The sequence below is a fragment of the Phoca vitulina genome, unplaced genomic scaffold (genome assembly GCF_004348235.1).
Source record: "Phoca vitulina isolate PV1807 unplaced genomic scaffold, GSC_HSeal_1.0 scaffold28, whole genome shotgun sequence".
Lineage (NCBI taxonomy): Eukaryota > Metazoa > Chordata > Mammalia > Carnivora > Phocidae > Phoca > Phoca vitulina.
Window position 1 is genome coordinate 26907593 of NW_022589731.1, and position 22128 is coordinate 26929720.

At 54.3% G+C, this 22128-nt stretch overlaps 1 protein-coding gene and 1 pseudogene across 1 annotated transcript in view; one reads left to right on the top strand and one right to left on the bottom strand.

Annotated features, from left to right (window-relative positions):
* CFAP46 (cilia and flagella associated protein 46) overlaps window positions 1–22128 on the bottom strand; it is a gene marked incomplete at its 5' end in the record, with an annotated part of 68966 nt that overhangs the window by 28426 nt on the left and 18412 nt on the right. Inside the window, 14 exons of the mRNA XM_032423020.1 lie at window positions 1061–1228; window positions 2276–2382; window positions 2471–2671; window positions 4652–4798; window positions 5555–5687; window positions 6027–6125; window positions 6936–7084; window positions 12450–12599; window positions 13333–13551; window positions 14413–14618; window positions 14960–15119; window positions 18025–18208; window positions 18835–18973; window positions 21155–21239. Coding sequence (XP_032278911.1) covers window positions 1061–1228; window positions 2276–2382; window positions 2471–2671; window positions 4652–4798; window positions 5555–5687; window positions 6027–6125; window positions 6936–7084; window positions 12450–12599; window positions 13333–13551; window positions 14413–14618; window positions 14960–15119; window positions 18025–18208; window positions 18835–18973; window positions 21155–21239 — 2147 coding nt within the window. The remainder of the gene's footprint in view (window positions 1–1060; window positions 1229–2275; window positions 2383–2470; window positions 2672–4651; window positions 4799–5554; window positions 5688–6026; window positions 6126–6935; window positions 7085–12449; window positions 12600–13332; window positions 13552–14412; window positions 14619–14959; window positions 15120–18024; window positions 18209–18834; window positions 18974–21154; window positions 21240–22128) is intronic.
* On the top strand, window positions 8355–8820 carry LOC116644122 (annotated as a pseudogene).

Consider the following 22128-nt stretch of genomic DNA (forward strand, 5'->3'; position numbering starts at 1 on the left):
CAAGCATTATACCATCAGTATTAACAAAGTGCACAGTATATAATTTTTAAATAATTATATTGTATTTTTATTAGTGCTTCAAATTTTATGATTAGTTGTTCTATATGTAAAGATATTGTCACTGTATCTCAGCACAAAGTGTGCGCTCTACACTATTTTTGTAAAATTAAATCTACGCCTAACAGATCCAGTGAACCAACACCACGATATTAGTTGTGCTGATTTAACTGCCTTGTTTTCCTATTTGTGGTTTCTGCATTTTTTAAAGTTCTACAATGACCATATATCGGTTCTGTAATAATAGGATCAAAGTTACATTCCACAAGTGTCCAGGTGGTTTTTCCCTCATCAAGGCTGTTTTTAATACCTTCTAAACAACATTTGCTTGTCGTGCTTCGAAATGCCTGCATGTAGCCCAAGCATGGGGCGGCCCAGGGCTGGATGGATGGAGGGGAGGTGGGAGAGGGAGGCCGTTTACTGAGGCCTGGCCTCGTTCCTCTGCCTCTGGGCCAGTCTCTGCCCTCGATGACAGTGGGGACTTTGAGAGGTCGCATGAGGGAGGCTGACAGAGGCCCGCTGGAGGGCAGCGCCCGAGCTCCTCCTCAGGCCAGTGCGGGTGTGAGCAGGTGCAGGGGCACGCGGGGTTCACGTGTGTATGGCTGTGAGTGAGCATCTGTGAGTGGTCACAGGTAATGTGCACATGTGGGTGTGACCTGTGTCTGCCCAAGTGTGACCAACATGTGAACGCTGTGGGGGGGAGGGGCTGGGAGGCGTATGTCCGTGTGTCTGCAGAGACGCAACAGGTGGGCCATGAGGGGGCCGGACGAGAGCGCAGACACCCCCTGTGCTGCCGTCCTGGAGGGAGGTGCAGCTGGCCACAGGGCCAGGAGGAGGTTCTGCTGGAGGACAATGGGACCCAAGGGGGGCTGACCCAGGAGGAGAGCTGGGCATGGGTCAGGACAAGGCGCAGGGGGGCGGGGGCACAGGGACGGTCCCTGACTGTGCTCAGAGCGCCAGCCCCTCCGCCCCCCAGGAGGGCCCCCCCAGCAGGGCTGCTCACCTCTTTATCTTTGCGCGCTCTAGTTTTATGTCCACACAATTCTCTCTGTAGCCCCAGGTGGTCAACTTTTTCTCAATCTCCATCAGGTGATCATCCAGTTCGGTCAGCAGAAACAAGCATTCACAGTCAAGCAGTCCCTGAACGGCCCGGATGCGGAGGCGCACACATCTGCGGGGGGCGCGGACCGTCCCACGTGTTGACTGCAGCCCGGGCAGCATCACCGTGACGCTGAGCACCCTTCCCGCAGCCCAGAAACCACACAGGCCACATGCTTCCATCACGAGACAGTCAAGCTGGAAAGTAGCATCCTCCCCCGCCCCCCGCAGCACCGCCCTCCTGTGCCTCAGGGGCAGGAACCCACACGGAAACCCACGTCCGACGTGCGGGTGCTGCCGGCTGGAGTCCCGGGAACCCTGAATAGGAGCGGGAACCCGTGCGTGTGGACAGCCATGAACAGCCCCTCTCAGATACAGGACCCAGAACTGAACAAACACAACGCGGAAAACGAAGAGGACAAGCCTCGGCTGCTTCTTTGTTCGGGTCAATGAAATGGTGACGCGCAGCCCTGATTTAGGAGAAGAGCGGGGCACGGGCGCGGGGCGGGGGACAGACCTGTGACAAAGACTCTGTGACGTTACAGGACAAGATCCAGAAACACATACCAACACGACCCAAATCCCAGAGGAAACAATTTTCCAGAAGAATACAAATTCCCAGAAAGATAGCTCAAAGAGAAGCCAAAAATCTGAACGATCAATAAGCACAGAAGGCCATTGGCACTCTTCAAAGCTCTGTGCCCAGACAGGCGACGGGCTCGGGAAGCAGCCAGCGCAGAGGTGAGGACAGAGCCCGACAGACCCCAGGGAGGCATCTGCTCACGGCACTGAGTTCCACACTGTCACGGGGGATGGAGAAGACCCGGCAGCCAGATCCCCGCCGGGGCTCTGCCTGCCCCTCACTCACAGGTGTCCACGAACACCTGGGGGGAGCTCAGCGGCGTCCCCTGAGAATTTAGGGACCAAACAAGCCACCTGCCTCCCTGTCCCAAGAAAAAGGCACATTGGGAAGGAAGAGACACTGCCCCCAGGAGCGGGAAGGCCGACGGTCAGGCCCCTCCCCCAGGGGCCACGTGCTGCACACAGGTTTGGAAAACTTCATAAAGAAAACGTCAACCCTGGCTGTCACGTGAATTAAGTTTTTCCTACAAAGGACTACCTGGCTTCTAGGTCTGTGACCATAAATTCCAAGATGGGCACTCGGTTAGGTCTTTCCTTCTGCAGGACCCTGAAGGTATCGATGAGTCTTTGAAACAACTGGAAGGCCTGAGGAGGACAGGGCGCTGACGTCTGCATGTGGCTCCCGGCCACGGAGACCCGGCCATGCGCCCCCTCCGACAGCGCCGGGCCCCACCTCCACTTCGCCGCCGTCGCCTCCAATGGCCAGGAGCGTGTCTGCCAGAGTCAGGGCTGAGCTGTACCAGAACTCCTCGCCGCCCCCCAGGCGCTGGGCCTGCTCCACCATCCTCTCCGCTTGTCCGTAGTCTCTCTCCTTGTTTGCCAGTTGTGCAAGAAGATGCAGGCATCTTGCTTCTGCACAAGGGTCATTGAGCTCCTAAAATATGTATATGTGCAGAGAGAGGATGGGGTGGGGGGGGAGAGACAGCGTGAGAGCAGCTCGGGGCACCAGGCCTTCCCACACAGTGTCCACTGGGCTGCCCCTCACCTCTGAAGGACGCCCCATATTTGCCCTCAGGGCATGGGGCTGGGCAGGCTTCTGGCCTGTGCATGTGCAAAAACCCACTTCCAGGGTTCCTGACCCCTCCCCTTAGCGGCAGTCCCCAGTGCCCTCCCAGGAGCCGCCGTCAGGATGCTGGCCGAGGGCAGCGGGGGGGGGGGGGGGCGGCGACCGGACTTTTGCACCCTAGCCCGCCGGGGCCATCTCATCCCCCATCCATCGCACACAGTTGCAGGTGGCCTGGGCGTGGGGTGGGGGTGATGTTGGCCTCTGAACCGCACCCGGGGAAGGAGGACGCGGGGTGTTCAGGCAGGAAGAGCAAGAGTCCAAGGCGGCTGGCTCCAGACAGAGCAGTGAGCATGCAGCCCGAAGAGACTGAGGAGGGGGCCTGGTGGGCCTGGGCCCTGTGGTCCAACAGCCAAGGCCCCAGAAGGCAAATACAGGCTGGAGGCGAGGAGAGGAGGTAGACACAGACAGTGGACATACTGGCCGGCGGCGGGTGGGGGGAGCCACAGCGAAGACGCAGACCGCGGGCTGCAGTGGACGGAAGCAGGGGCTGGTGCCTGCAGACGCCCCAGGGAGGCATCACCAGGCTCTGCCCACCACGGCCCCACAGAAACGTGGCCATGGTGTGGGTGGTTGAGGGCAGCGGACGGCCAGAAGGGAAAGGCCCGTGGGCAGAGCACCATCCGTGCATGTGGGACACGTGAGAGAAGGCTTGGGAGGGGCAGTGTGGTGTCTGGAGGAGCGAAGGTACCCCTTCCACCCTCTGGGGATGGACACTCCCCAGGAGCTGACACGGGGCTGCTCGACCCCCTGGTCTCAGAAGAGGCCGTTGCCAGCAGCGCGCAGCCTCTCAGTCCCACCCCGGGTGCTCCCCCTCTTGCCCCCGGCCTCACCCCTTTGCAGTCCCGCCTGCACACAGCTATCTGTGTTGGCCTGAGCACCCTGCCCACTGCCTGAATCTCCCATGGCCTTGAATTTTTGTGCTTTTATTAGGGACTTCTCTCTCTCTGGAATCCTTCAAAACCAGGGACAGCCTGTCTGGTCCTTTAGTTTTGCCTTGCCTGCCCCCCCACCCCCCGTGAATGCAGTTCTCCGAGCTGGACGCAGATAGAACCACCTGTCCGCAGGTGCCGGAGGGCCACCATCTCTACGGGGAGGGATGCACACACAGGCTTCCATCCTCACGGAGGACAGAGCCCAGGAGAAAAGCAACAGCCCGGCTCGGGAGGAGACAGCCGGGGCTTTGGAGCCTCCAGGTGCTGGCACTAGAAGGGCCAATCACGGGGGCACCAGGAGGGCCCGAAGATCTGTGCTCAAGGGCAGAGCAGGTTCAAGAAGCTGAGCAGACGGGAGTAGCAGGGGGGCTAAGGAGCTGAGCTAAGATCTGAACAGCCAGACTGGAATGCAAGCCTTTCTGAGGGGGCTCAGAAAACCCCAGGCTTCCAGTGAGGCCCCCGAGAGACCACAGATACCTGCAGGGCCCACACCTGAGCAGTAAGGACAAAACTCATGGGCCGGGGGCCTAGCCCCAGGCCCTCCAGGCTCTCAGCCTCTGCATGCAACATCAGGAAATGCAGCGCGGGGAACACTGCCATCCGTGGAATCAGACCCGCGGCAACCATAGGAAGCAGGCACTTTAGCAAACTCTCCACAAAGAGTGAACGAAAACCAGAGAAACAGGCGCAGGGCAGAGACTTAGATCCAAGTCCAGGATGGACGTTCCAGAATGGCGAGCGGCAAGCCAGCTTCCAAGCAGACAGCCCGAGTCCCAGAGAGCCGCCGAGGTGCGCAGGCGGGCGGGGCTGATTCTGGCGGTGCGGGCGCCCCCCCCCCCGCCCCGCAGCCCCTCACCTGGAAGGCCAGGTAGGCCTCCGACAGCAGCAGCCTCGCAGGCTGGTACAGGTCCATCTCCAGCAGCACTTCTGCTTTGAGGGTCCACAGCTGGGGGAAGGACGTCCCTTCCAGGCCCCTCCCGGTCTCTCCGTTTATCTTCAGGAGCTGGAATGCAGGGCAGGCAGGTCTGCACCCATGGCTGGCGGGAAGCTGCCCACCGTCCATGGTTTCCCACCAGGCCGGGCCCCCTGCCTCAGTAGCATGCGGTCTCCTGGGACAGCCATCTCTTCTCACCCACCAGCTCACCCCCAGGGGCACCAGAGCTGGTCCTGTGCCGCCGCTGCTCCCGCCCGTGCCCCATGCTCTGGGACCCCACTCTCCGGTACCAGGCGGCACCTGGACCAGCACGGGAGGTGTCACTGAGCCTCTGAATTCGGCAAGACACATGGGAGCCTGGCATGTTCCTACCACGTCTCCCAAATGGTTGAGGTTGGGGGCTCACAAATGGAGTCCCAAGGGTGGTACGCCCATGGTGACAGGCGTTCGGGGCGTGGTGGCTGGGACGGCTACTTTCCTTGATGGGCGAGCCCACACAAAGTGAGCCCGCTGTGTGGAAGGGAGAGCTGGTTAGTGGTCAGACTTCCTGGCCACTCTCTAGCTGCCAGGCCTCGACCACCCTGCCCGTCTTCTCTGAATCCTGCCCAGTGCCTCTGGCGGGCACGCTCTGAGGTGATCTGTAGCTCCAACTGGCCCAGAGACATCCAGGGCACACCCGACCAGCCCCCGGGTGTCCCAGGGAACCCGGCACGAGGGTCTGGACACAGCTCACGGTGAAGGCACGTCCTGGCTAGCAGCCCGAGGTTGGCCTTGGCGCTGCCCCGCTGGGCTAGGAACAAGGTGCTGCCCGCAGAGTGAGGGTACCTTGTCCTTGGCCACGAGGGGCTTCATTTCTGCTGGGTCCACTACAGTTATGGGTTCAGCCAGAGTTGGCACACTGTCTTCCAAGAGCAGTTCTTTATTCTTCTCCTTTCTCAAGGCAATTTCTTTTCTGCAGCTAATGTAAGTAACACAGGTGATATGCCAAAGAAGAAATACAATGGCCAAGAAATACCTGAAAATGTCCAATGTCATTAGTAATCAAGGAATGCAAATTAAAATAGCTATAAGAAGCCACCGATCACTCACCTGTTTACAAAGATAACCCAACCTCCGGCACAGCAGCCCCAGGCTGAGCGTCCTCCCACCCCCCAGTCTGTCTGTGATGCAGGATGGGGCCTGGGGTTGGAGGGGACACAGCCGGGAGCAGGACCGCGTTGGCCAAATCCTTCCTGGGTTATAGGTGAGCTGGTGTCCCGCCCACGGGGGGTGGAACAGCGATGGGGAAGGGCCGCACCTTGCCTGCTCCAGCTCATAGATGTATGTCTGCCCGGCCACCTCTTCATGGTAGGCAGCTGTTTCTCGCAATTTCAAATCCAAACAGGTAAGGGCAAGTCTAGGGGAAGGGGCGATAGGGAGAAAGAACACGGTCACACGGGACCTGGTAGATCAGAGTCAGGCTGCACTGGGCTCAGTTAGCCTCAAAACAATTGGTAAACGAAAAAGGAATGTATAATTTAGTGATGTTTTCAATAATTTTTAGACCCAAGCAAAATGACAGAGGTACCTCTACCAAACTTCAGGTACAAAGAATTTTAATCCTCACCCACACGTCTTACTCTATACATAGCATCGCAGGGCGACCTTCAGAGGGAAGAATAAGGTACCGTGCGCAGGGCTGTGGCCACCGTGATGAGTGCAAAGCAGACAAGCCCTGCTTTGATTCTGATGTGAAACGGTTTTGTTTTGAGAGGATTTCAAGCTTACATAAAAGTGGCACGAACACTACAAAGAATTACTGTGCATCTCTCGCCCAGACCGCTTCAGCACGAGCACTTCGCTGTATCAGCTTTATCGTTTTGCCTCCCCACCCCCGCCATCCCCCTATGGTTTTTTTCTGGATGATTTGAGAGCAGGCCACAGACACAGTGGCCCTTCATTCTAATACTTCAGCGTATATTTCCTTAGAACAATGATCTTCTCTTAAGGGCCAGGTCGAAATTTTAAAATAAAATTACTATTTTTATGTTAAGTATATTGATTTATTTGGTTTTACAAATCACAGGGACTATTATTTATAGAAATAGTCAACCATAGAATCAATATTTGGAAATGCTGTTTGTTTTTATATTGCTTTGGGGAAATTTTTCCCTTTAGCCACCTAAATGTTCCCCAGTTTCCCTGAATATAAAACAGTCATACTGACCGCAGGTGGTAGAGATCTTTGAGGCTCTTGCTTTCTACCACAGATGCCGCGATTACTACACCCAACTGCAGGACTGGGATGGTGAGCTCGTAGAGGGACATCTTCTGCAGGGCTCTGACCAAATGGTCCAGATAATATAAAGTGTATGTCTACATAAATACACAACAAACATGTAAGGTCAAAGAGGGGAGGAAGGGTAGGCCACTAGCTTATAGGGTCTTTCTTCAAAAACCTCTATCCTTCTCCATGACAAGCACAGCTCGGGGCAAACAGCAGGTGCTCAACAGTGTTTGTTGAATGAATGAATGAATGAATGAATGATGTGCTCTCCCCCTTCTCTCCCTCATTCATAGCTTTCATCTTGTCATCTGCGATCATCCATAATCTTCAACACCCAAGTACAGTTAAAAGTCCTCATAAGAAACAATCCATTTACATATTTACTCAAATTAATGTTTTTGTTAGATTTCTTCTACTAAAAACTGCTGACCCATTAAAAACAGAATTTCTTTATGAACACATATAACTGCCTTAAAACTTAATACCGGTGGAGAAGAACAATACTTATAACAACGGACTGGGTTTGATAAAATAATTATTCTGCAATGAAGAATTAGAAAAGTTGGATGAAGTATTTTAAAAACGCACCAAAAGCTCTGAAGACTGGGTAATTGATGCTGGGAGAAGTTACTGGGCTGAGTGCCAGAAGACAATGGGTATCTAGAGAAATGAGCCTGCCATATTGGGGTCCCTTTGTCCTGGGGGTTTCTGCGGAGTCAAGAGGCAGCTGAGAGGTTGGATGGTACTTCTGGGTTTTGTTTGTTTGGGTTGTTTTGGGTTTTTTTGTAAGGTGGAGACAACAAAACGGCCTTGAGGGCCCACTGAAAGCTTCATGCCCAGGCTGGGTGCCCGAAGGGCTGCGCCTTAGGGTGAAGGGTGATCTACAAGGAAAGCAGCCGTCTCAGGGACGTCCTCAAAAGCCAGTGGCTTCGGGTGGCCTGGAGAACATGTGGTTCTTTGAGAGACTAATAACTGGTAACTCCTGATGAGGCTGGTCGGGAAAGAGGGGTGGGAAGACACAAATCCTACAGACCTGCAGACACTAAAAGATAATAAAAGCACATTAAGAACAACATTATATTACAAACTTGAAACTTTATATTAAGTGGAAATATCCTAGAAAAACACAATCCACCAAATTACAAGAAGAAACAAAAAATCTGAAGAGCTCCAGAACTACAAAGTAAACAGAATCATAACTTATGACCTTCCCATATAGAAGAAAAGGCCCAGAAGTTTCCACCAGGGAACTCTCCCAAATTTAAGGAAGAAATAACAAATAATCTTATACAAGTCTCCCCAAGAATAGTAAAAAAAAAAAAAAAAAAAAGATGGGGGGCCTTCCACGGTGACAAGAGGAGTGTCCTGGCTGGCCCCGCCCTCATGCCCCCCAGGCCAGCAAAGATTATCTGAAGTCACAGGGAAAATGGTAGAAAATTCACTGTCACCATTGCCAGAAAGAGCGATTTATGGTTTTGTTCCTTTCTTAAGCTCCCAAGTTGGCTTCATACTATATCTTGTGTGAAATCTTATTCCTGAATCTTGACTAAACTCCTTAGGCTTAACCTATTGGCCTCAAAAATATTGGGCAGTTGCACTGCCATCTACCTCCTCATTACTATAGTAACCAGTTATGTACTTTTACTTGGAATGAACGTGATGAGTACCTCTCCGCTCAACTCCATTCACACAATCACAGATAACTATGCTAAGATCCACAGCAGAAGAAATACCAAGAAGAGGCCATCCCAGCATTCAGACATATTCCCACTAGTGAAGTAAATCAAATGTTCTTTTTTGCAAAGAACTTTACACCAAAAACTAAATTGTATGTGGGCTAATACCAAGCATTTATTGTAAGTTTTGATATAATAATTTTGACCATAATTACTTTTATTAGCTCTTAATAGCCTGATATTAAAATGTAAAAAAATTGAACTTCTCTTAGATTATGTTCCATTAATATTAAAATATTTTCAAATATCAGTTATTAATGGACAGAATAAATAAAATACCACTTCATCATATATCAGACTTTTAAAAAAAATAAGTATTAGTAAAAGCACGAAGTCCCTCCAAAAAAAGGGACGGGGGAGGGACTACTTCTTAACTAAAAGGTCAATGTGAGATTGTGGCCCAGAAGGACATGGATCCTTGGACTTTGTTTTTGTTGCTGGTGCTGAGCTCCTAAAACCCTTGCAATTTTGTGGCTCATGAGCCCCTTCCGAGCACAGCTGAGTTTATGCCGGGAGGTGACTCTGGGCAGCCCCTGTCCAGCTCAGGCTGGGGGCTGCGTGCCGGGGAACCAACCCTGTGACCAGAGGGCGGGAGCTTTGGTCCCACCCCCCGATGCCGGGCTCGGAGAGAGGCTGGAGACTGGATAAATCAACCGCCAAACATTTCATCACTCGCGCCTGCATAACGGAACCTCCCTACAATTCCTAAGTGGAGCGGTGTGGAGTTTCCGGGTGGTGAACACGTCCACACGGGGATGGTGCACCGAGCGCCACGCACTTCGGAGCTCCTGTGCTCGGCACCTGCCCAGACCTCGCCCCGTGGACCTCTTCAGCTGGCTGTTCACTTGCATCCTTTCTAATAACCCGGTAATCTAGAAAGTAAAGCGTTTCCCTGAGTTCTGTGAGCCGTCCTAGCAAATCGTCAACCCCGAGGAGGGGGTCACGGGAACCCCCAATTCGTAGCCACGTCAGACAGCGGTGCGGACAGCAGTGTTGATGTGGGGGCTGCCCTGAGGGACTGAGCTCTGAGCCTGAGGAGCCCGCGCCCACCAACCCTGGGAGGTCCGTGCCGGGACTGGGCTAATTCACAGGACGCCCAGCGGGTGTGCACAGACAACAGGAGAGCTGGATGTTGGTGTGGAAAAGCCGCACGTCTGGTGCCGGCTGGGAGCAGGAAACGGTTCAGAGTCTGAGTAACTTTTTACCAAATCCTGACATGGGTGCTGTATGAACAGGAATGAACATGGAAGCAAACACCCCAAAGTGTCAAACACGATTATACATGAGATGAATAATACGTTTCAGCCACATTGATCGTACTATGATAATCATCAGCAAAAGATCAATGTAATAAATTAAAAGAATAAAGGAGAAAAAACATTATCACTTGAACAGATGGAGAAAAATACTTGGTAAAAGTCTATAGCCATTCATGATTACAACTCTTAGCAAAGAGAAATAAGAAACTTCCCCAGTCAATAAAGAATATCTATAAAACTACAACAAACACCAATTATACTTCCAAGTAGTGTTGGGGACCCTCCCGTTGAAGCAGGAAATGAGATAAGGCTGTGCGCTGTCACGGTGTTTCTTCAACACCTGCCCAGGCCTGAGCCAACAGAGCCAAGTAAGGGAATGAAAAGTGCAAGGACTAGAAATTAGAAAGTAAGCAGCTGGCTGTAGATGGAATGATTGTATGCACATGAGATCAAGAAGAATTTACAGATAAATCACCAAAATTATTAAAAGGTTAACAGAGGGGCGCCTGGGTGGCTCAGTCGTTAAGCGTCTGCCTTCGGCTCAGGTCATGATCCCAGGGTCCTGGGATCGAGCCCCGCATCGGGCTCCCTGCTCCACGGGAAGCCTGCTTCTCCCTCTCCCACTCCCCCTGCTTGTGTTCCCTCTCTCGCTGTCTCTCTCTCTCTCAAATAAATAAAATCTTAAAAAAAAAAGGTTAACAGAATTATATTTCTATATTTCATGTGGAGTTCAAGCATGACACAAAAAGGCATATTTACAATAGCATCAAGAATATCAAATACATGGAAATACACCTAACACGTGCTTAAGCTCCACACAGAAAACTCGATCCTCTGTGAAGAATCGAGGGCAGTCTAAACCGGTGGAGAGGCAGACTGTGCTTACGGACGGGAAGGCTGTGGGAGAGGGCTGGCTCTCCCCAAGTCCACGGCTGACTCAGACTCTGAGCAATCACGACCTGCACCCCCCGCCCAGAGTGTTAAGTGGAATCCAACACGTGGGTTCTAAAGTACACGTGGAAATGCAAAGAGAATGGAAAGAACGTCCGAGACCTTCTCGAAGAACAAGGTGAGGGCACGCAAAGTTCAGTAATCACGACCGTGAGGTGTGCGCACACGTGTGTGGACACTGGATTCAGGACAAACGTGGCTCTGCAAAGAAGATGGGCAAATGCTTTTCCCATAAATGGGGTTGGAACATTCCGATACCCAGATTTAAAAGCCTGAGGCTGACCTTGCCCTACACCACACCCACCAATCTCAGGTGGATGGTCCGTGTGAATCTGGCACACAAAACCATAAAGCTTTGGGGAAAATATTGTAAGAGAATATCTTCATGACCTTTGGAAAGAGAAACGGCCTTTTTAAGCAGGACACACAAAGTATAGTGACAAAGGAACAGATCATTAATTTTATCACATTAACACTGGGAACCTCTAGTCAATGAGAAGACCGCAAGAGAGCCAGGCCGAGAGTGGAAGGTAATCGGCCCTTCGTAAATTGTCAAAGTGTTGTTCCCAGACTAGATCGAGAATTCCTTCAAATCGACAAGAAAGAGACAGAAACCTTAATAAAATGTGGGCAACAGACTGGAAAGGCCACAGAGAAGATGTCCGGGTGGCCAGAGGGCACAGGAAGGTGCCGCCATGCTTCCTCTGAACGGCCAAAGTAGGAAGGGGAGCCAGACGAGGCCGGCACGGTCGACCAAACACACGCTCCGAGACGCACGGCTTCCATCACGAGCGCTCACAGCAGCTTCGCGCGTGAAGCCACGAGCTGGAGACAACCCGAATGTCATCCAGTGTCGAACGGACAAATGGACCGTGGTCTAGTCAGGGGCCGTGGGACTGCTCCACAGCCAGGAGACCCAACAGGTGACGGAGACACAGACGACCGTGGACAAATCCCACAAAACACTGAGTGAACAAACCCAAACACAAAAGGTTTATAAGGAGTATTTCCACGTTTTTAAGCACAAAAGACAGGCAGAAGGCAGTGGGCACCGAAGGTCCCCAAAGTCTTCGGGCCTAACCCCTGGAACCTCAACAAGCAACGGCTTCCTTGCCAGTGTGGTTAGTGTGGAAATCCGGAGAGGGAGGGATTTCTGTGGGTTACTCGGGAGGTCGCAGGCACAGACACTGCCCACAGCGGCGTTTCCGTGTTCGGGGGGGGCTGCATGACGACAGGGAGCACGTGCTCCCCACCGACACTCGCAGTTCGTCTGGGGAGAGTGGCGGCCGGACCGGGGGAGGCCCGGGGCTGACCGTGCTTGCGCCTCAGCCCAGGCGGCACACACAGGGGTCTCCCTCTCAACGAGTCACTAAGCCCCCTGCTCAGGCCGCCCGCTTTCTGGATACACTTCACGGCAGGAAGGCTACTACGGGGCAGGGACACGGGGTTCGGAACGCAGCTGGCTGGCACCCCACCCAAGCCCGCACCCCTGCTTGAAGTCGCCTTACCGGCCTCTGGATGCTTGACGGGTTAATGGTAAAGTCGCTTTTATCTTGTTTAAACACCGACATCACTTCTTCAGGGCAGGAGTAGGAAGCCCATTCTTCTATGCTTGTCGGTAAGTCTTCCGGCTGTTGGCCAGGAGCCGCGGTGGGATGCTGCAAGCAGGAACGCAGGATTCGCTGCAGAATCAGCACAGCCCGAGCAGACGGGGGGAGCCCTGAGAGGGCAGCACCTTCGGGGACCCAGTGCTGCCTGGATCCGGGCCCCCCCGCCGCCTCTGCCCCAACGGCGCCCCTGCATGTGGCTGCCCTCGCTGTGACCCAAGCCCTCACTGTGACCCACACCAGAGCCACGTTCGATTTCACAGCCAAAACACACTCTGACATCACCTGCAAGAGCACAAAGCTGATGCTCTCTGCTACGTGCAAACCAGAGTCTGCCTGGGGTGCCCCGGCTCGCGGTACCCCCAGGACCTGCATCCACGTGCAGTCAGTGCTGTGTGGACACGCACACAGAGGACACAGTGCTGGAGCCCGGTGGGAGTGCCCGCTCTGGACGGCCATGCACACAGGAGTGTCCGGCCGCGTGGGTGCACATGTGGGCTGCAGGCTCCTCAGGACGCGGGGGCTCTTTTCCCCTGCTCCGGAGAGCTGCCCTCCTTCCCGCACACCCACAGCCAGAGAGGAGACACACGTCCTGGGTCACCCTCCTAACAGCCTGGGGTTGTCCTCCACTTTACAAAAGAGGACACTGAGGCATAGAGAGGTCCGGCAGGCCCCACAGCCTGGGTGTGGGTCCAGGCCCAGCCATGTGGCCCCAGTCTGTGGCCCTGGCCCTCCACTGTCGGGGGCCCAGACACAGCCCCATATTCGAAAGTGCGCACAGTACCTGCTTGAGGTCTTTGCCCTTTTCTCTGTCCTTCTCCTTGTCCTTCCCTTTCTCCTTCTCCTTTTCCTTCTCTTTCTCCTTTTCCTTCTCCTTTTCCTTCCCCTTCTCTTTCTCCTTCTTCTTCTCCTTCTCTTTTTTAGGCAATAACAAATGTGAACTAGTTGTTGCTGCTAGAATTTTACTTTCTGAAATTGCTTTTCCTGCTGTTAATAAAGATACCTGTGAAAAATGAAATCCAGATTTGCAACATTAAGAACAGCCATGCACACGCTCCCCCACCTGCTCAAATCTGAGGGGCGGCTAGTGGTCCTAAGGCTCTGAGTGGTAACCTTGTGTCCACTAGGGCACCAGGGCCACACCAGTGAGCCCGCCCCATGCACAGGTGACTGCAGTGTCCCTCAGTGGGTGGGACACTCAGCCCCCAGGATGCTGGACCAGCGGGGACACGGAGCTGACCTCCGAGGAGTGCCTGTCCCAGCTCCATGAAGTGAATTCATGTCTCTAATTGAGAACACGTAGAACTTTTAGTGGTTCTCCTAAAAGAAGTGTTAAAGAATCCTTGTTTTGTGGACGGTGGGAGAGTGGGCTGGGGCATCCTGAAGACCAAGGATGCCTTCCCAGTCCCTCCCATTCTTCCCACTGCCAAGGGGTGACAGCCCCACTGTCCCCCAGCACATTGCTGGGAGGGTCAGGGCACTGCCCTCAGGAGGTCCTCGAGAACCAGAGGCTCAAAGAGCTGCCCTGGGAGGGCCCTATAAAGAGATGATGGGGGAGGAGGGATGAACGGAAGAAGGTTCTGGAAGCCGAGGACCAGGGCTGCTGAAAGGCAGGCAGATGCAATCATGGGCTGGCTGTCCCCTCCACATGCCGAGGCTCCGGGGACTGTTGCCCAGGGGTACTTCGTGGTGGATGGGCAAGGGTGGTGGGGAGGTTTCAGAGAAGAGTGTCCCCAGCCACTGCAGTGTGGTGAGGGCCCTCTTCTGAGGTCTGCACGAGCAGGCGAGGCCCGTGGGCTACAGGGAGAGGCGTGGGCTCCTGCCAAGAGCTGGGGACCGAGCAGGGAGCAGCCTCACGCCTCACCTGCCAGATGCGCTTGAGGTACGTGTAGGCCATGAGGCAGTAGTCCTCGTAGCTGGCCGCGCTCGGGGACACCATCAGGGCCAGCAGGGTGTAGGCGCGAGCCAGCGCCTCCAGCTGTCTCACGTTCCGAAGCTTCTCCAAGGGGACTGACCCCACGTCCTCGGACACTACACTTTCTGGGGCTCCCTGAGTGGACAGGTGCTCCCCTGCAAGATAGGGGTGTCCAAGCCATGAGCATGTCCCGACTGGGCCCTTCTAGAAGGCGGACCCGCCTTCAGGGGCCAGGCAGGCCTCAGGGATGGTGTCCCAGGGCTCCTCCCCCGGCATCTGAGGGCTCCTCCCCTCGCGTCCCAGGGCTCCTCCCCCGCGGCCCAGGGCTCCGCCCCCCGGCCCCCACCCCGGCGTCCCAGGGCTCCTCCCCCCGCGTCCCAGGGCTCCTCCCCCCGCGTCCCAGGGCTCCTCCCCCCGGCTGCAAGTCCCCTCGGGGGCCCGAGAGGACACGTCCACCCCAGGCCCGGCTCTGAACCAGAGCAGACCCCACCCTCACCTGCCAGCTCAGGTGTGTCCCTGGCAGGTGTCATCAGCAGCAGGATGTCAATCGCCCACTTCAGGTGGAATGTCACGTCTTCCATAGGAAACTGTTTGTAATACAGCCACTCGCTGAATTCCATGATGTACTCAACTTTTTGCCACTCGCTCTCTGGCTTCTTTGGGATGAAACAAAAAAGGACAGAAGAGACATGTGCTTACCACTCAGCATCCCAAACACTGAAACGGAGGGTGTCTTCTGGAAGCCAGTGTGTGCACAGACCCTGCCTCCACCGCGGCGGGACCCTCTAGCGGGACATCTGCTGTCCACACTCGTTAGAACCTTTCCGTTGCTGATAGTTTTGTCCCAAGACCAAAGCCTCGCAGATCTCTCCGGGCCCTCCACGCCCTTTGTGGGCCTGCCTGCCCGGCCTGCCCCTTCTGGCCCCCAGGCCTCCTGAGTCAGGCCGTCTTCAGTCTGTACCCAGCTTTGTTTCCTAAGGCACACATTCAGATGTGTATGTGAGGCACTCTCTGGATGGTTCTGTGGTTAAGCAGAGCTCCGGGGGTCAGGGAAGATGCTGCTCTGTCCAGCAGGCAGCCCCAGAGTCCAGCCCAAGGCCTGGCCCATGCACAAACTGGGTCACAAATCACTGCACCAGGGAGTGGAGCTGCTCCCCGGCCCTCACAGAGCAGAGCCAGCCCCGCCGATGGCACCTCTACCTTCCACCCACCCGGCCCCACGCCCTCGCCCCAAACACCATACTGCACACCTGACCCTCGGGCAAGTGGAGGGGAAGCTGCCATCTGTGGGGCGGGGGAAGGCAGGAAGGGGGAGGGTGGTGCTGAGGAGCAGGAGTTTGACTTTGGGTGCTGGGTTGACACATGGTAAGATGGAAGGGGGAGTGGGCAGTGGGACATGTGAGGTGAGGGTGGAAGAGGGTCCAGGCTAAGTTGTGAGGAGACTCAGGGTAGAGGTCGTGTTTAGCCCAGGAGCCTGGCTAAGATCGCCAAGGTGGGAGGATTGTGGATGGAGCCCTGAGCCCCTGCCCTCCGCCTCAGTAAGTGGTGGGGGAGGGAGGAGTGAGCGAGAGGCAGGTGGACGTGGGAGCCCAGTGAAGGAAGCCTGTCGGGCGGGGACAGGGCAGGTGGGCCCTCAGGACCCCCATGGCTGTCTCGATGGCTTTGGCTAGAGTTCTGCAGGAGAGCTGGAGAGGGTGAGAGCTGGGTTGGAGTGTTTATGACACAACCATCATCTTCCCAACAAGTGGGGCTGGGAAAACAGGGCATCCACATGCTCACACCAGCCACAGAGTGTGACTCAAAGCAGATCAAAGATTTAATGTAGGACCTGCAGCAATGAAGCTCCTACAACAAACACAGGAGTAGATCTTCATGACCTTGGACTACGGGACAGCTTCTTGGATACCGTCCCATAAGCATAAGCAACAAAAGAAGAAATAAATTGGGCTTCATCAAAACTATAAACTTTTGTGCTACAAATGATATCATCAAGAAAGTGAAAAAGTGGCTGAAAAAACAACACAGAGAGAAAAAATTTACAAGTCTTGTATCTGATAAGGGGTCGTGCCCAGGATGCACGAGGAAGTCCTACAGTTCAACAATAAAAAGACAAACAACCAAATTAAAAATTGGGCAAAGCATCTGAATAGACATTTTTCCAAAAAAGATAGACACGTGGCCAATACATGCATGAAAATACATGCATTAGTCACCCGGGAAACACGATGAGACAGCGCCGTCACCCACCAGGACGACAGAACCAGGCGGCCAGGTGACAGTGTCGCCCAGGCACGGAGAGACTGGAGCGCTCTCCATCGCGGCTGGTGGGAAAGTGCTCCTGGAAGGTTGGGTGGAGATTGGCGCGGCCCCGCAGTTACACTGTTCGGGCTGTGCCCAAAAGAAATGTGACCACGTGTCCACACAGCGCTATTTGCAATAGTTAAACACGGAAAAAACACAAACACCCGTCTGATGGAAGACTCTCAGCCCTGAGCGTGAAGGAAGCTCGGACAAAGCCTATCACACGAGGCCTGGACACGTTATGCCAAGTGGAAGAAGCCAGTCACAACGGATACACCTTGTGCGGCACTTTCGTGAAATGTCCACACAGACAAACCCTTATGGACAGAAAGTGGACTGGCGGCTCCCTGGGGCTGGCGGTGGGGAGAGCAATGAGTGCAGACGGACCGGGTTTCTGGGTTGTGATGGAATATTCTAACGTTGACCTTAGTGATGGCTGTGTGACCCTGTGTATTTACTAAAAACGTTTTGTACCCCTGAGAAACAGGAAGCAAGGGACGAAGGGACTCGGGGTCGGGGGGACAGAGAGCCTTTGCAAGGAGCCTGGTGCCTTTCTCTGGAGTGGCGGGGTCCACACTGCCTGGTCCCAGTGAACCTGGTGGGGACCTTGGTCTTCACTGACCACTCAGCGTTGACCACACAGAGCGGCGTCCTGACCAGTCCCCAGTTAACGCGTTCCCGAGAGACACGCCACCCCTGGGACCCTGGCTCAGTCGAGAAACCTCACGGCAGGATTTGCTCCGTGAGAGACGTTCTGTGTGACGATATCTGGTGCCGGTGCATCTGACAGGGCTTCCTCGTCCTTCCGCAAGTCCCACCTGCTCTGCCGCCACCCCAGCCACCTCCCCTCCCCCGAGCCTGCCCCCAAGTCACTCGCAGTCCGTCTTGGTTCTGGTTGGAGTGGGGAGTCTCAGAAGGCTGCAGAGCCCTGCTCCGTCCGTAGCCCAGTCCAGCCTTGGGCGTCCCCCCCTTGGGTGGGCTTCACCCACTCCCCCCACAGTATCTCCCCTGCAGCAGCACGGCGCCCCACCCACACAAGGACCTCGTCCCTCCACGCTGGGAAGGGGCGACGGAAGACAGGCGTCTGTCTACTGCCCCTGACTCATCAGAAAGGCACGTCCCCTCCCGTGGCTCCTCTGCTGGGCAAGGTCTTCCTTGGGGTGCCTCCCACACAGCTGCCAGGGGCTCAGCCTCCCTCCACGGGACCGCATCCATACCCGAGAGGCTGAGTCACAACCACCCAAAACTCCTCGGTCGGACCTGCAAGGCTTGGATGGCGTTGTGGTAGCAGACCAGCTCTCCGTAGACACTCCTCGAATTCAAGGCCAGACGGTGCCACATGCGTGCCAAATAATCTTCGCTTTCGTCTTTGAATTTCTGTATTTCCATTGTAAAATTCTGGCCAAGTTTGGCCTTCACAATGACCATATGTTTAAAAATCAAGCTAGAAAGAAGCAAAAGAGAGCAATTAATGCTTGAATGATAAACAAATACAGATAATGCTCCTAAAACTAAGGAATCTGTGTCCCTTTTCCTACTTACAAAGACAAAACAGAATGGAACCTCAGTTCCTTGGCATTTGCGTGGGTTGTGTTTTAAATCCCCACCCTTCTTGTGTTGAATTCCCAGTGGGGAAATAAAGTCATCCGTGGGAATGGGAACGTGGCGGTGGGCACCGGTGGGGCGAGCAGGGGAGGGCGGCTCTCTGGGAGCGGTGCAGACAGGCGCGGGGTCCTGGGTGTCCTGGGGCGGGAGGGGGGGCCCCTGGGGGGCGGGGCCCCCTGGGGCTCCCGGAGGGGAGGAGCACTCACAGGCGGGGGTCCCTGGGGGGCGGGGGTCTCTGGGGGGCGGGGGTCCTTGGGGACGGGGGGTCCCTGGGGGGCGGGGCCCCCTGGGGCTCCGGAGGGGAGGAGCACTCACAGGCGAGGCTCTTGGAGGGGAGGAGCACTCACAGGCGGGGCTCCCTGGGGGGGGGGGGGCCCCCGGGGGGGGCGGGGCTCCCGGGGGGGGGGGCCTCCCTGGGGGCGGGGCTCCCTGGGGGCGGGGCTCCCGGAGGGGAGGAGCACTCACAGGCGGTGCGCGGTCCGCGGAAGCACCTGCACAGCCTCGTCCAGCACCTTGAGGCCGCCCTCCCAGTCGCCACGGTCGGCGTGGCAGTGGAAGAGCAGGCCATAGAGCGCGGCGCGGAGCGTCAGGTCGTCCTCGGCCCCTGCAGTGGGAGAGGGGCCTGTGTGGACAGCAAGGCTGGGGTGCCCGGGGAGCTCTCTCAGCACCACCCCCGAGGCGGTGGACGCACCGAAGGGCAAGTGCGTGCGTCTGTCCTGCGCGTCGGCAACCGTGTGGGCCCGACAACCACCCTCCGGCCAACACGCAGCCTGTCTGTGGGGAGCAGGGCCGCGTGACATCGGTCCTTTAGGCCCGGTCGCTCAGAAGAGGCTCATCAGGGGCTCACTGTCCCTGCAGCTGCCCCACTGAGCTTTCTCCACCACGTGCTTCCAGAGCACCTCCCGCCCCCCACTTAAGCTTGCTCAAACTCTGCGACCTCCAAGCCCTTTCTTTAGTCTCTGTAACTCTAGAAATAGACCATGCGAGCACGAGGGAAGAAGAATCCGTTCCTGGCAGCCTTAGGCAGCACCGTTAGGAGTGGGAGCGCCCTGCGGAGGGACAGAGACCAAGCCGTCTTGTTGACTTGCCACCAAACACGCCACAGCACTGCCGAGCTTCAGTGCCCTGTTGTCCCACGTGAGCAGAGGCCCCGCCGTGGGTACAGGACACTCAGGGGGCTCTATTTTACATCATTGACCATGTAGCTTTCTTTCCCTGTTTTGAATTGTTGGAGCAGATGAAGAGCATGCCTGGGGATCCTGCCACCCACATGCCACATTGCGTGGGACCTGTGGGCCCCCTGTGGCCTCTCCACGGCCAGTGCGTGGGGTCTCAGTATTACAGGTGTCCCCGCTGTCCACGCCCAGGAGCAGGTGGATTCAGGCACATGACTGGACAAGCTGGTCAACCTCTGAGACTGGGGTAGCAAGGGCTGCTGATGTCTGTCATTTCAGTCCTGACTAGCTCAGGGGTCCTGCCTTTCCTTTGCCTCTCCCTGATCCATGCCAAGGAGCAGCATCCTCCCCAATCCACAGTCATGCTCATGTCTTTGGACCACTGACCGCTTTTCCAGTCCACCCATGGAGGCCTGTGGCAGAGACCCTGCCAGCTGTCGCCTGTGGGCACTGGGACCCTCCTCCTCCTCCACCCCTTCCGCCTGCAGGTCCTGCCAGGGGGGGCCTCGGGATGCAGGGAGGCCTGCAAGTCCCCACCAGGGAGACCAGTGCCGTGTGGAGCCAAGCCTCTCAACTCTCGGGCTACTTTTTTACCACAGCACGGCATAGCCCATCCTGACTAATACGACTACGTCTCACAGAAGTTATTCATTTAGCTCCCAAATTTGGTGAAAATATTTTCCCAGTGTTTACTTTTTAATTTTCTGTATTTCTCATTATTCTCATTTAAATTTTTGTACATTTGAAGATGTGAGTCTTTGCTCACTTTAAAGTTTAAGAAGTAATCTTCCCACAAAACACTTGCCATGCTCAATTCTACTTTCTGATTTTTCCCCAACACATTTTGAATTTTTACTGCTACTCAACTGCTTACCCTATTTGACATTTGGTGCTTATTTGGGGGCGTGGAGTTCAGCGTGCACTCAACCTGCACGGTCTCCCAGTGGTGCTGTATGCTAGCAGGCAGACTAGCTCTGCGCCGGGCGCCAGCTTCTGCCATCTATGGGAACTGTTAGGGTTTAGTACTCAACTTAATATTTAATTACACAGGGTCATATTTTTTTGTTCATTATTTTAAATCAAGTTTATCTCTCCAAATAGACCTGAAGTTCTCAGGGAGGGGAGACTGTTGTCCTAATCCCCAGCATTTACACTCCCCAACAGACACTGTGTCCCTTATGGTAACAGTGATGATTATTTTTTTAGCAGAATTAAACATGAATTCTTAAATAGTGTTTTACTGTTCTAAGTTCAGTTTGTGTTTTGTTTTTGCTTTGCAAGTCTACATCTCCACATTTTTTTAAGGAAGAGGAAGAATATGATCTATCTGCCAGAGTAACCCAGAGGCTGGGTTTCACGGCGGCCCCTAGGCTGCGAGTACCTGCCCTGACCCAGGGGGCCCTGGACAGTGGGCCTCTAGGCTTTGGTGTCCTTGTGCACACAATGGGGATTCCATGAAGTTGTTGCTCATCATACCCCAAGCACCGAGCATTCACTCTCTGTGGTCACCGTCCTGATTAAGCGGCTTCATACAAGGCTGCCAGAATTCCCAGCACTGAACACTTCCCTTTCCTCGTGCCTGTGGCCGTGTCTGTCTTGTGTCTACAAACCTGGGAGAAAATGACCTTCTGTCATCCCTCCACTGTGGAAGTCCGCCGTAGGCCACTGGTGCAGAAGCAGCACTTTCCCTTTTCCCTGAAGTAAAAACAAAGAAACAATACATATGTTGGAAAGTTGCAATTTATTCTTTGACCATTTTGATGTTTATTTGGCTCTGTATCTAATTACAGAAATTGCAACTAAATTTCTGAAATACTAAGTCATAAAACGTGAAGTCACATTTCACCCACAAGAGAAAGCTCCCCAGGGCACACGAGAACACACAGAGACCACCTCCAACATAGCCTGCAGCTTTTTTAATGACATAAAGCATCCAAATCCATTTTAGAGCTTGAAATCAATGGGACCAAAAGCACACTAGAAAAAACTTATGAGAGGCATGCCTGGGTGGCTCAGTCAGTTAAGAGTCTGACTGTTGGATTTCAGCTCAGGTCATGATCTCAGGGTCCTGGGATCAAGCCCCACGTCAGGCTCCATGCTCAGCAGGGAGTCTTCTTGATATTCTCTCTCTCTCTCTCTGCCCCTCCCCCTGCTTGTGCATGCTATAAATAAATAAATAAATAAATAAATAAATAAATAAATAACTTGTAAGATACAGCAAACACAGTGCTCAGAGGGAAATTTATAGCTGCAAATGCCTACATGGAAAAAGAAGAAAGATCTCAAATCAACAACCTAACTTTATACCTTAAGGAACTAGAAAAAGAACAAAGTAAACCCAAAGCCAGCAGAAGGCAGGTAAAGATTAGAGCACAGATAAACAAAATAGAGATTGGAAAAATAAGAGAGAAAATCAATGAAAAGATCAAGAAAATTGACAAAACTTTAGCAAGACTAACAAAGAGGAAAAGAAAGAAGACACTAAAATCAGAAGTGAAAGTGGGAACATTACCACCAACGCTGGCGAGATAAAAAGGATTCTAGGAGAACTCTGTGGGCTAGTGTGCACCAAATATTAGAAGAC